This window comes from Carassius carassius, chromosome 26 (genome assembly GCF_963082965.1).
Source record: "Carassius carassius chromosome 26, fCarCar2.1, whole genome shotgun sequence".
Classification (NCBI taxonomy): domain Eukaryota; kingdom Metazoa; phylum Chordata; class Actinopteri; order Cypriniformes; family Cyprinidae; genus Carassius; species Carassius carassius.
This window is the reverse complement of record NC_081780.1, coordinates 2,821,996-2,836,925: the sequence shown is the minus strand read 5'-3', so window position 1 is coordinate 2,836,925 and position 14,930 is coordinate 2,821,996. Positions and strand designations below refer to the sequence as shown.

At 37.5% G+C, this 14,930-nt stretch overlaps 1 protein-coding gene across 1 annotated transcript; it reads right to left on the bottom strand.

The window, feature by feature from the left end:
• Window positions 1-738: 738 nt before the first annotated feature.
• On the bottom strand, window positions 739-10,833 carry LOC132105501 (prosaposin receptor GPR37-like). The gene is made up of 2 exons (XM_059510653.1): window positions 9,206-10,833; window positions 739-2,247 (listed from the first exon to the last, which is right to left on the bottom strand). Exons 1-2 carry the CDS (start codon window positions 10,202-10,204, stop codon window positions 1,417-1,419), a joined length of 1,830 nt encoding a protein of 609 aa, XP_059366636.1. The 5' UTR covers window positions 10,205-10,833; the 3' UTR covers window positions 739-1,416.
• Window positions 10,834-14,930: the final 4,097 nt, after the last annotated feature.

The following is a 14,930-nucleotide window of genomic DNA, read 5'->3' as shown; positions in this document are numbered from 1 at the left end:
GGTCACGGCACGCAACACACAGCCATTTAGAAACATTAGAGAAATGTTACTTTCAAGAAATGCAGAAACACACTGTGCAACAGTAACACCGTGTCTACACCGGACGCGATCGACACGATAAAAAACTAGACAGATTCCTTTAATCAAGCGATGTGATGTAACTTTAGTTCAGCTGTTCTTTATTTTCAATGTTATCACGAGCATGGAAATCTGGAAAAGCCTGGAAAAGTCAGGGAAATGAATAAAACATGTAAGTAGTTGGAAATCACAGAAAATTCAATATTGAATAAAATTATTTCTAGTTATTTTTAACAAAAATCCATTCGCAGGCAAAAAAATAAATAAAATAAAATGCCTCTGTATTAAATAAAAGTTTTTTTTTTTTTTTTTTTTTTTACAATCTCACAATCTCATTCAGTCATTGCAGATTTAAATAACGTTTTGGCAGTTACTTGAAAAAAAAAAACTAAAAAAAAAACTAATAGAATACTGAAAAAGAAACTATGTAAAGATAACCTATGTAAAGTCTATAACTTTTATTTAATATCTTTATGATAGTAAAGATTAAATTAAATGACAGATAAATTGCATTAAATAAAAAAATTTAATGAATGAAAAAAATAAAAAAAATTGCATTAAATAAAAAAAATATATATACAAATTAAGAAAAATAACTACAAATTAAGAAAAACTTGGATTTTACAATATATGTCAAAATGATTACAAATTCCTGGACGCCTGTATTTTCCCTTTCTGTCTTCACCACAATGATTTTATTAACAATATCAAATATGCTCATATTTTTGCTGTGAATTTCATTCATTCATTTTATATTTAAATAAGTCTTGGCAGTTACTTGAAATAAAAAATAAAACCTATATAATATCAATTATTTGCTCAAAGTAAAAGTTAAAGTAAAAAGTTCATAAATTAAAATCAATAAAATATTTTAAATTACATTTAAATAATAAAAATTGTATTTTACATTCAAATAGAGTTTAAAAATTTGACCTTTAGCCTACCCACAAACCTACATGTGACTAGTCTGTGATTGGTGAGCATCTTAAGTGAATCAACACTTCCAGACTCAATATGAAGCGGAGTGACTCCGTTTCGATCGCCTCCAGTGTAGACGCAATGCAAGTGCAGAAACAGAGTAAAGAGAAAGCTAAAGTGTTTGGCAGTGCAAAAAAACTCCAAAAATTAAAGCAGTCACTAGTTCAGTGTATATTTATATATATATTTATATATATTAAGGACAATTATACAAAACAAAAGAAAGTACTGACATAACTTTCAGTCTACTTTACCTTCTTTAAAAGAACAACACACCGGTTGTGGTCAAAGTATTTACACAGTAAAACAAAAGCATGTGCTTGTACAGTACAGTAGGCACTGGAATCCCCGCACATTCTCTCAGCAGTGGGATCCAGTTGCCGTGTAGTTGGACATTTCCCGGCGTATAGTGCTGAACGGCGACAGCTCCAGCTCCGTCGTGCACTCGTGCTCGTTGTCGTCGCTGGCCGTGGCCGAGGAATGAGCGGCGATCCCGCAGGCGTCTGCACAGCAGCAGCAGCAGCACTCCAGAAAGGCACGGCCGAAGGGTCTGCAGAGGCACAGCAGCAGCACCGGCGTGACGGCCGCGCGCAGGAACAGCAGCAGCTGACTGAGCAGATGCAACAGCGTCATGGTGCTCTGCGGGACCCCGGCCGCCATGTACGCCGAAACCATGTTGCATACGTTCTCGGGGACCACACACGCGCCGTAGACGATAGCCAACGCCACCACGGTGCAGTTCATTTGGCTTTCCAATCGGATTTGTTTCTTGTTGCCTCTGGCACAGCCGCGTTCAGCACGACGGATTCGCCTTGCAGTGGCCACCGAGCTGCCGATGGTGAAGAGCGTCGGCAGGCAGAAGTAGCAGCCGAAGCACCACCAGAGACGCGCGCCTTCGTAGGTCAGGCCCAGGACGTACAGCGTGTCAGGAAGGGACGTGGAGATGCGGATCAGGCAACGTTCGGATGCTAGCTCGTCCACCGTGCTGTCGCCGTTTTCTGACACCAGCTGGCGAATCAGGAGCTCGGGGAGGGCGAGGAGCAAAGCGCCGACCCAGATGACACCCAGCTTGGCGGTGGTGGAGGTGCAGTTCTCAATCATTTCGTAGTACATCTGCACGTTGGTCGCGGCGCGGAAACGGTCGATGCAGAGCGCGCAGAGGGTGAAGGTGGTCACACCGAGAGACGCCACCTGGAAAAATACAAACACAAACACTGTTTGGTTATAAAAAAGATGGAAAAGTGCTTCACGACCAAACTCATAATGAAAAAAAAAATTATTTTTTAATTAAATAAAAAATTTTCAAGCCCGCATAAGTCATGGAAATTCATGAAATCATAAGTAATGCAAAATTCAGAAGAAAAAACAACACAAATTTCTATATATATATATATATATATATATATATATATATATATATATATATGTATATCTGCAATTTATATTTTATAATATTTGTAGTTATGCACAAATTTTTCTAAATAATTACTGAAAATATCATCAAAAATGAATTCATCAAAAGGTTTGGAACCCTGTATTTTCCAATTGTGCCTGAAATAATATGTTTTAATAAGAATATTTAATGTATTTAATTTGTTTATATGAATATCATTAATTTATTACATATTTAAATAACTTCTGGCAGCTACTTAAAACAACCTATGAGAAGTAAACTTTTACCATTTAAACAAAAAAGTTACAAATAAAAATATTTAAAAAATATTAAAAATTTTTAGTTTGAAAAAATATTAAACTAAATAATATATAAATAATAAATAAAAATACCTTTACAATTAAAGAATAATAAAAAATTATTTAAAAAAACATAAAAATTATGAAAGAAAACGTAAAAATATTCAAAAATACAATTAATAATAAAGACTACATTTTTTACTATTTAAAAATGAATTACAAAATGTACTTTTTAGAAATTTAATTAGAAAAATAATGGAAAAAAGTTTTACCAATTCATAATTATTTTTTGACGAAAATAGAAGTAATATTTTAAATTCTATGGATTGTGTTGCAATGGATTTTATACACACACACAGATTCTATCTATTCAATCTATATGAGGTATACACTTAGTAACCAAGTAGCTAACCAATAGCTAAAGTAGTAACACAATCTTTAGTTTGTGGTTTTCTCTATAAGAAATGGCATTGAAAATCATGACATTTCTCTGGTATTATCATGACAACCCTGTTTGCAATATCTTTGAGAGCTGCGTTATTTGTCAGTAGGTGTCTAGTGTAAATGGTGTAAGGCCAGTGGCATAAACAAACCGCTTGAAAGGAAAGTCTGAATTATATCTGGCATCTCGCTGAACTCAATCCTACAGTTGGAAACCCTCTCCTAATAATCATTCAGCACATAGCAGCAGGTTCACCGAACGAGAAACAAACAGCTCTGGTTTTTACAGACTTTATCTGCTGCATTATTGTGACAGACAGTCAACCTCCTGCAGGCCCAGCAATTAATTTAGCCTGAACAGAGCAGGCCCCAAAACTCTCCCAATGCTCCCTTCCCACTGTGAAATGGTACATTTTGTATAACTATTGCCACAATACATTGGGTGAAATGAAAGAGTATTTACAGAAGCGACACAAAAGAAACAACTGCAATGAATGGGAGACGACTGGAGAGCTTCTTGGCCCGCGTTTTGAGCAGCTGCGTCCCAGTAGATGATACAAACCCAAATGAAAGAGCCAACTAAGTGTTTGTCTTCATTATCATAATTACAGAGCAATCAGGCACATCAGCATCAAGGAGGAGACAATTAGCGGAACGAAGCTCGTGCGGTTGTGCATCACCGGCTAAATGAAAACTAGTCCGCCTCTTTCATCTCTCAAAGCAGATCGCTCAGATCCTTCATCATTTTGACAAAAGCAGACTGTTCAGAATCCATTATGGACCATTGTGTCCATTAAGATGTTGTAATGGTGCTATATTACTTCCATAGGTGTGAAATACATCCATCCTGCACCATTAGACGCTCGTTGGTTTACTGCATGGGTTTGTAGGATGGGAATATTCTCGCAGAACGAGCAGGTCGGGAAAGTGATGCTTCCAGACAGCATACAGGGTTTCCCTGTGCACTGAACGGACCATACAGCTTCAGAAAGACTGTCATGAATCTAGTTTCGGTCCTCTCTCCGTAATTTTTGCAAGAGGGTTAGGAGGTTTCACGAAATGGCATTAGTTTGTAAGTTTGATTAATTTCTGCGAATCAGTTCATCATCTGTCTGATTCAATGAATCAGCTCAAAACTCTGAATTAGGAATTGGTTTACAACTTATTTTCAGTAGATTGTTTACTGTATTTTGCTTCTTGCATTAAAAAATGAATATAGAATGGCTTTGGGTTGGTTTCTGACAGAAAAAAAAGGGATATGTACATTTTGTTATGTACATTTTCTGAAGAAAATATGAGCAAATATATATCCTATGTGTAGGTTCAGTAATTTCACGTTAATAGCAATGAATATGTTCTCTTCATTACCATTAAAGTGAAATATAAACATAAACAGGAGACTGATAAAAAAGTTAGAAGGTGGAGAAATATTAGCTTTTTTCCTCAGCAAAATCTGACAAAATCAAGTTATAATCACTAAATAATCTTTAAGATTACAAATAAATAAATAAAATACTTTTATATTGAAAAACACATTAAATATTTTCAAAAGGTGGAAAAATATAGTTTTTTTTAACAGGCTTTATCTATAACAAAAATTAAATAAAATAATAACCAAAAGGAATCTGCAAGGTGTAATCAAGCAAATCAATGTGTAAACACTTTGATATATATAAATGAAGAATTATCAAAAATGTTGACAGGTAGAATACTACTGAACGACAAATAATGACAAAGGGAGAACAAGACTGCAAGCAAATGTACATGGAGTCCAGACCACATGTGATTCAAGTGATCATGTGGTTTGAAGCTCACTTTCTGTCTTTCTTGCACAGTAATCAAATCACTTCGCTGACTGTCTTCACTGACCTCACACTCTGGCAAACACTCCAGACCACGACTCTCTCTCTCCGTCTGTTCTGACATCCACAAGCTTTTGGTGGCATTTCCATAGCTTACAGGTTTCCTAGCAGCAGGTGATGATAGCGTTGGCTGCAATGGTCTTTACTAACGGCTCATTAATTCTCTGATTAAGAGGCTCTTCAGAACGATGGAGGTGCTGGTTATTAATCTGGTTTAAAGGCTGCTTTTAGACAGGGTGACTGCAGGCCATTGTTGGGCTACCGGCCAGCAGGGACGGCAATAATTCTTACTTATTGACAAATGAGATACACTGAGGCATGAGTGAGCTAGAAGCAAAAGCTATTACAGGAATATGGTTATATATTATGACCACAGAATGAAACAAATACATATTCAGCTACATAAATTCAGAGCATTAGAAGGGGAGTTAACAGCCTGGATCACAAACACAAACACAAAGTGGATTAATAATAGAAGAGAAAGCCAACAAAAACCTGTAACATTCCAAACAATATTAAATCAAATCAAATGCCTCTGACCCTACAAGAAAAAATCTAATCAAATCAAACACGATATCTAAACCAAAGAAAAACAAAACAAAACAAAACACAAGACAACTCAAAGCAAAACAAAACAAAATAAAATAAAATAACTTGTGTGACCTCAAGACAAGCACTTTGAAAAATTGATCAAATAAAGTAAAATTAAATATAAAATAAAATCACAAAGTGAGTTACTAATAGAAAATATAGCAAACAAAAACCTGTAAAGAATCCAAACAATTAAAATTAAATAAAATGCAATATCTTCGAATAAAATAAAATACTATAAAATGAAGTACAAGCAGTTTGGAGAATGGATGGAAAAATAAAGTAAAATTAAATATAAAATAAATAAAATCACAAAGTGATTACCTTTGAATAAAATAAAATATGATAAAATATACTTAACTAAAGTACAAGCAGTTTGGAGAATGGATGGAAAAATAAAATAAAATAAAATATTTTAAACAAGTACAAGCAGTTTGTAAAATGAAATCAAATAAATAAAAAAAGAATCTGGAAATATTTTAAGTAGTGTTTGCTAGATCAAATCTCACCACTATGATGCTAAGATTCCAGCACCTAAAATGTTCTGAATGTTTTAATATGTTGCTAAGACAATTGTAGGAAGCCTGAAATCCGACAGCTGTCAGATACGCCTCTGCAGCATGTTTGCTCAAACGAAACAAGGCCTTCCTGCAAATCAGTGTGTTGTGACTGATGCAATATCCAAAAACCTAAAGGCCAGTCAAAACACAAGTCGAGTTAAAACACTGGCACAGACACACAGCACTCGGATTCACTTGACCTACCACAGCGAGAAATGTCAGACCTCTGATAAAACAAACCCAATGATCAGATAAGTTCAACTGACGTTTGCTGAACTTGCCTGCAGTGCAGCAAAACTCAACAATACATACTCTCTGCAGGAGACCACCAGTGAAGGGACGTCAAATGTGAAAAGTGTCAGGTCTGAACAAAAGCAGCAACAAGACCTTCTCCCAGAATGCAGACTGACTCCCAGCTCACATGAACTATCACGCTCCAGCATGCATGTGTGTGTGAGTAATAGAGCTGGAGGCGTTTTCTCCCTGTGGAGCACTTTGCCCTCAGGACTGGCTTTACTCACCACGCACTTAGCTTGCATGCAGTCCCTGGCGATCAGCATTCATAGCTGCACTGCAGCCGGAGGGATGAGCACATGCACGCATGCACAGTGGTTCATTTTCATTCAGCTTCACCATTGTCAGGCCGAGCCTCCTGGCCCTCTCTGCCTGTCCCATACAATCACAGAAGGCATGCTGTGTGCCACCAGGATGCCACATTTGCACGCCTCTCCCTGCAAAACCCAGTCTAAACACCCCTCACACCCTTCACACTCACAAAAGCAATCACAGTCTAATTCTCTAAGGCAAACGGATTGGTGAATCTCACCAAAGCCTCTTCAAGGAAAGTCGGTTCAGTCGGTGGCCATCTTGGTAACGCCCCGGGCAGCTATTTTGTGTGTATAGAAGCACAGCTCATATCTGCTTGAATGGAAGAAGGCTTAAGTCTAGACTCTCAGAAATAAAAGGTACAAAAGCTGCCACTGGGCCTGTAGTCTTTGAAAAGGGTACTAATATGTACCACTAGGACACTAATATGTATCTTTAAGGTACTTACATGCACATTTTAGGGGTTAAAAAGGTACAAAGGTGAACCTTTTTAGAAGGCACCAACCCAGCGATAGCTTTTGTATCTTTTTGTCTGAGATTGTATGAAACTGTTTGTCAAGTTTGCATTATAGCAAGGACAGCATTACTTGCAATACATTTGGTATTATAAATTGTGCAAAGACTGATGGCATAATGTGCTTTACAGTTTCATTTGTTGTTCTACAAGTGGTCTGAGTGATACTTCACCCAATTATATTTTGTAAATGAAGTCTGTTTTAAGGAACATAGAAGGCAGAGTAAAAAATATGAACACAAAAGAAGATATTTTGAAGAATATTGGTAACCAAACATTTGATTGTATTATTTGACAGTATTTTTTCCATATTATGGAAGTCAATAGGTAACGTGTCTTCAATATATCTTCTTTTGTGCTCAACAGAAGAAACTTACACGCATGTTGTTCAAATTTTTATTTTTGGGTGAACTATCACTAAGATGTTTTGCATTATTATTGTTTGCATGACAATTCAGTACATATTATATAAGAAAATCTTCTCGCTACTGTAATGTGAGATTAAATGACAGTACTGCCTTTACATTAAATCAATGCATTAAATTAATGCATTTATAACTGAATAAATGAAAATGCATTACTGTAATGGCTGTATTACAGAAACAAATTATCTAATAAGAAATACAAATAAGAATAAAAAAAAAATCTGGACAAATATCTTGGAGAAATGCTTAATTTTCATGCAAAATATTTTGCAGTGCAATGTAATGCAGTGAAAAAAAACAACAACTTAAAAACAGGCTTCAAGCATTTAACTTCATGCAGAATCTTCTCCCCTATTTGATTTTAGGGTAAAATATAATTGGAATATGTTTTTGTGAGATTCACCAGGACAGGTTTCAAGCCATAAAATGAGCCCACCATTATTTAACACATTTTATTAATCTAACATTATTTAAGAAGTGTGGTGTTTGGATGGTGCAAAGTGAGCTCTGCTGAAACTGGGTGTGGTGAGGAGATCTGGATTGCAGAGGGCTGCTGCAGATTTCACCTCAAATAAGCGCTTATGGTTGCACCATACAGTATGTGACGAGAGTGGGGCGGAGGTCAGAGCAGACTGTCAGTGTAGGTGTCCTGAGGGCAGGGTGGATGATCTTTTGCATGCAAGGAGCACTGACGTCTCCCTCGAAATGAATACCTCACCCTCAAGAAAAACAAACCTTAAAACTGCTTTTGCATTAAAAACTAGATCACTGCAATGTAAAAGAACACAAAAGATGATATTTTAAAGAAGGTAGGATGTCCACACAACACTGGTTTTCATTGTTAAAAAATCAAACATTTAGACCTTTTTGTTTTAAAACTGCATTTTAGAATGAAAAGATCCTCGTCTACACTGGCGTTTCCGCTGCGTAGTGGAAACGATACAGATTCACACTGATTCCAAGTAATTTGCACAAATGCATTTTGAAAATCTGATTATTTAAATCAAATCAAATAGATGCAAATTGTTAATAATAAACCAAACCATGATTTTTTTGAGTGCAGAAATCTAACTGGTGTCATTTGTGTATGATTGATATTAAGTTAATTGGTTTAATGTTAAAGCTGTGTAATCCAAATTTTTATTATATTTGAATTTTGTTTATCGTATAATATTTGGACATCTAAATCTTAAATTTGGGCCTAAACATTTTTTTATTTTTTGTAGACAATTCAACGAGACAATATCTCCTCCTCTGTCCCACAGAAGGAAGAAATTCAAATTTGGGCGACAAACAGTTTATCATTTTTTGGTGAAAAAGTGCCAAAGTGTAAAGTTGTTAGCGGTTTACTCTATTTAAGCTCAAATGCCATTATTCAAAACAATGATTTGTACCCATCCCACATAATATGCAAGTGAACATTTAAAACCTGTTGTGTATGAACATGGAATCCATTACCTCAATATAGGGTACGACTTTACAGGTGAACTGGCCCAGCAGCCAGGTCTTTGTGAGTTCGTGAAACACCACGAGTGGCAGGCAAAACAAGAGCAGTGCAAAGTCCCAGATGGCCAGGTTGGCCAGAAGAGCATTTGAGATGCTCCTCATGTAGTAGTTATGGCACACCACACACATTATTGCTATGTTCCCCGTTATTCCCACGGCGAAAATGAGGACGGAAATGATGGTGATTGCATACGCCCCATACGTCTCGCTAGTGACGGGGTAGAAAGGATTGGGGAAGAGCTCGCTCTCTTCATCCTCGGCGTATGGAGGGGTCATCGGCGTGGCGTCCCATGGGTCATCTATCTGTTTGGTGTGGACCTCGGCATATCTGGTGAGATCGAATGGGAAATCTGTGGAGGTGAGAGCTAGAGGCTTGGGCATCGGTTCCCACATAGATAAAGAGGATGTCAGGGCGTTATAATACGTTTCAACTGGTTTCAATGGGGCAGCGCTTTTATTCTGGCCCCTTTTCAAGCTCTTAAATGCTTTCTTGTGATGTTCCTTTGTGCCTCTTTTGTGTCTGTGGTTTCTTTCTCGCTTGCTTGTTGTTATAGAGTTAGTGTGTCCACCTACTGTTCTCTTGGTAGCAGGGTTCAACTTTTTTCTTTTATGTTGCTGAGGGCGCTTATGTAGGTTTGTGGCACTCTCTGTGACCGCATGTGTTCTGTTCGAGAAGAGATGTCTGTATCCATACCGCTTACCTCCACTCTCCAAAAGCAGCCAGAGATGTGAAGACAAGTAACTGCTGTCTTCTGAAGTCTGTCTGATGTGAAAGGCAGTTGTACCTGCGGCTCGATGCCTCGCAGGGTGTGTGGCACTGGGTTTGGCATCACCAAGGCTCCTAAGAGTGACTGGTTCTTTGGTGTGTGCATTACGGTTTTCTCCGTGCAACAAAACATGTGGACAACCTGCAATGAAAAAGATCGTTCTTAGAAGCAGCAGCATCTGCATCTTCGCCGAGTCAGTGTGCTGAAGATGTTAGAAAAACACTGTCGCGCGGTGCATCGCAAAGAACACACGCTGTTTTCCTCGATTCACATTGTTAGAAGGAAAAGTTCACACGCGAACGATCAGTAAAGGCTAATTAGATCCATGCAAATGACTTTTCCTGTTACATCCACTCCAGTGTTGAGCGGCAAATAAAAACCACCTCCTCTAGATTCTTTGCGTTCCTTGTCTTAAAGTGCCAGAAAGACAAGATTGCATGCAAACGACATCATTTGCGTTTCTGCTTGTGCATCCCAGCCAGCTGCAGGAGTAGGTCGCATCTCGTGATCTGTTGGGCGCGGCAACCTGGACTCGTCCTGCGCTTCGGCTGTGCGCGGAGAAGCGGAGTCTGGTGGCGCTGCTGCTGCTGCTGCTGCTGTGAGTGAGGAGCGGATGAAGAAAATGGACGGATTCTCTCCTGGTGGATAACCTTGTTCTGTCAAGCCGGATCCATCAGCATCAGCCCCTTGGACCACCGCAGCTGGAGGCGACGCCGCCCCGCCCGTGCGTAGTACATTCATTACCATGCGTAATTACGCATGTCAACAGAATCCTAATCCGATCAGTCTTGAGAGAAACACGGGCTTATACGAGTTCAATTACAGATGTGTGTCAAAGTAACATACAGGAAAAGTGCAACTGCAAAATAATTCACAATGAGTCGGTATTACGAGACACATGCTACGATAATAAATCAGCGGAAAATAGCCTATTACATTTATAGTTTTCATAGTCTATGCGTGATATTTGCAGATTATGCTACATGCACACAACAAAAAATACTTGAAAATAAATGTATCTATTATTTAAATTAATTACGAGACAAGCTACTATAGCAAACAACCGTTAATACTAGTTATCATTTATATAGTCTATGCGTTATATTTGCAGATTCTACACATGCCATGAACATGCAAACAGTAATAGCCTAACTATATAAAAAGTGAATCATGATTTTTTTGACAGTTTTCACTGTACATACATGCATAGTATACATACTATATACAGTACAAATAATTTATAGTAAATAGAAAAAAATAATTTATACATTTGTATGCCGGTGATACTTGTGATGGCAATGTAGTGCAATGACAATCAGACATCTATGTGTGCAACTAAGAAGTCCAAATGCTTTTTGAGGGCACTGCTGTTACTTTCAGTTCTGAAAGCTCTTTAACACATTGGTATGTCAAACAGGTTTATTTGTCTGTGGCAATGTCACAAAAGAGCAAAGTACTCTGAGCGGAAGGGCAAGAACTGACTTGCTTAAGGTTTGTTTCCTGCTGGACAGAAACCTGGGCTTAGAGGCGTATATTCGCAAACAGCCAACAGTCTTTCATTGCCTTGCAAAACCTCAGTGATTATGTGGAAACGCTCTTTATTTAGCATCAGACATGCTTTAGTTTCTTTGTTCTGCTAGGTCCAAAGTTTCACCTCTAAGTCCTGCTGGTCAGTGAAAGCCTGGCTGAACACTGAAGTATAAAACAGGGAGGCCAGGTGCAGAACACAAGCTACTGGAGCTGGCACAGCCTTGGCGAGTACTGAACTCTGTTGCCAAATCTAAGCATGGGGTTAAAAACGTTAAATAACAGAGTGAGCAGCAAGGTCAGATACTTGACAAAAACTGAAAGCTGACTGAAATGTTTTTGCAAATGGAATGAATGGAATTAACAAAATGATTTATGCAGCATGATGAACAAGATGTTCGAAATGGTTTTGCGAATACTGTTTCTTCACAGTTATTCTCTTAAAATATTGAATAAAACATTTTCTCCATTTATTTGCACCATCTTCTTTCAATACCTTGATTAATTAAACAGCTGCAACAATTTTGTTCCTGATCAAAAATGCAAGAAAAAAAGATTTTCAAAAAAGATACACATTATGCAAAGCAAAAATCTTGAATTACATGTTAGGCCACGTACAAATGCAACAGTTTTAAATGTTGTTTCAAGCATACATTTTCACCAAATTTAGATGAAAACTAAACACAAAATACGTTTACTTTCAAGATACATTATTATTATTATTACTATTATAAGCTCTTATATTGTGCTACGAGGGTGTTTACGAGGGTGATTTAACTATCCAAATCTAAGGATATGACAGACTTAAAAAGTATTACAAACACAGATGTTCATATCACTAAGCAACTGGGTGGGATATATTTTGCGGCAATCCAAAGCGCCACCTGACGTTGTAAAATGGTATTACATAAACACGAAAAAATGCAGATACATACCTGTACTCACCCTAAAACACACTTCTAGAGTAAAAGACGTGTACTGCATGTCTAGTACAGTGTGAACCTACTTAATACAGTATAAAGGGTACTGAAGTGTGACTGTAAGGGAATGAATCTCGAATAACCCAGCGACAGTGCATTACTGTGATCAATCTCCTGCTGTCCACATGATGAATGACTCATGTCTCCGAACAGGCACCAGCAATATCTCACTGCTACTGTACATGCACAATATCACAGATAAGAGTAGGCATCAATCAATCAATCAATCACGCAAGCACAGTTTATCTGAAAATGAAGCTTTGTCATCATTTACACTATGTCGATCTAAACCTCTATGACTTTTTCTTTCTTTGGAACACAGAAGTCTGGCCAACCATCCAGGTTTCTGATTTTCCATGTGGTGAAAAACTAATTGTTTGTGGATGAAATGAAGGCCTCGTACTCATAACAGCATCACAATACTAATAGCCTAAACCCGATGCCACATGACCACTCAAACTGGGTCAGTAGAGGTCTGAGTAAAAGCCATTCAATTCTGCACACAATAGGACAGAAACATCGTATCACTTAGAAAAGTGGCGTGATGACAGCAGTTAGTGGTGAGTGCAGCGGGGAGCGAATGGAAGAGGACTGTCAGTAATGGCCTCTCGGATTGCTCTGGATGACTCAGACACACTCAGATCCTCTTTTCCACGAATGTACCAAATGAACCGAGAAACAAATGTATCTCTGAAAGCAAAACAATATTAAAATAATAATGCAACCTTTAAGTACCAAAAAAAAACAACAACAACAACAACAAAAAAGAATCATACTAAAATAACAATAAATGAAAAAAATTCTAGCATAAAAGTGCTGTCAAAATGCTAGGGTATTGTGAGTGTTTTAAAGCATTGCTAAGCAGTTTATAAGGTATCCTGAGTGCTTTTTAGTGCTAAGTTGTTGCTAGTGTGCTCTAGATGGTTGCTTACTAGATCAAGTAAAACCCACGAATACCTACGATATTCTGATCTCGAGAGTGAAAGGTTCTTCATATCAGAAAAAGTGTTTTTTTAGATTTTTTTATTGTTCTTCATAATAATAATAATAACAGTACTAAGTCTTCAAGCATCATGAAAAATCCTTTTTGAAACATTTATGTTCAATAGTGCAGTGTTTTTTGGGGGGTATGAAAGTAATTGTACTGTATAGTATGCAATAACCACTAACAAGTAAAATAGTGATGAAATAAATTCCGATGAGCTTTGAAAATGCTTTATATAGAAGACTAATAACAGACCTCTTAGACTTCAGAAAAAAAATACATCTGAGCTTTGTGTCACAGAACAAAATGTACGTGGGGATCTATCTGTCATCACTGCAAACCCTTCACTTTCTGACATGCAAACACTTCTGTGTTTAACCCGCTGTCTGTTCTCCACTGCTTCCTCAAGGGCAATTCCTTTCACATCTGACACACTCGCACATACTGACAACATACTTCCTTTTATTCAAATACACACACAACCTCGTTCCAAAAGCAATCTGGAGCGCAGCCGAGAACTCGGTAACAGATGACAGGAAAAAAGAGCTATAGTTCTTCATTCAAATGCTGATTGCTAAACCAAATCTGAAATCTCCTCTAAGCAACCACAACTCATGCTAAGCAGCCCACAACATGCATTGGGTTTTCCAGTGTCCTTGTGACAATCTTTGCTGTGGCTCTAAATGTGCATGACACAACAGGCTAAGACAGGACTGAAGTTGTGAGAGTCAGAGACAGATAGACGGAGAAAGATCTCTGCACAGAGACATTTCAATAAATGACTGTACCCTTTCATCAACTACAGCCGAAACTCACAGTCTGCAACCTGTGTGCTAAAGTATAGTGGTCACAGGGGGACAAGCCTCCGAGTCTAACTCTTTTACAGCTCTGACAGAGGTTATGCCACATGACTCAAGTAAAACCAGGCTTGCTTATGGTCTTGTAAAACAGCTGCTTCAGTGCACTGTAAAAGAAAATAATTTACAGTAAAACATAAATGCAGGCATGCCAGAACCACCATGGAAGACATGATAACTTACTGTTAATCGAAAGTGGCCTTCTCTGCAACTTCAGAAAGAAACCGTAATCAGTTAATATACATTACTCAAAAAATACAATATATATTAACTCAACAGTATGAAGTGCAATATAAAACACACACATGCAAACAACCAATAACAAAAACAAGAAACATAACTTTAAAGACATATATGTTAGCTAATATTATGGTAATCTAATTCATACTTGCACAAAACAATATAGTGTTACGATTTTTTTTATATTTTTTATTCAAGGTATCAAATACAATTACAAACCTTTACAGCCTATTTCAACAACTGAACGCATATAATTCGTGTTGATACAGCCAAAAAGAAAGAAAAAAGATGAGAGAGCGAGAGAAAAAAAAACAAAAAAAA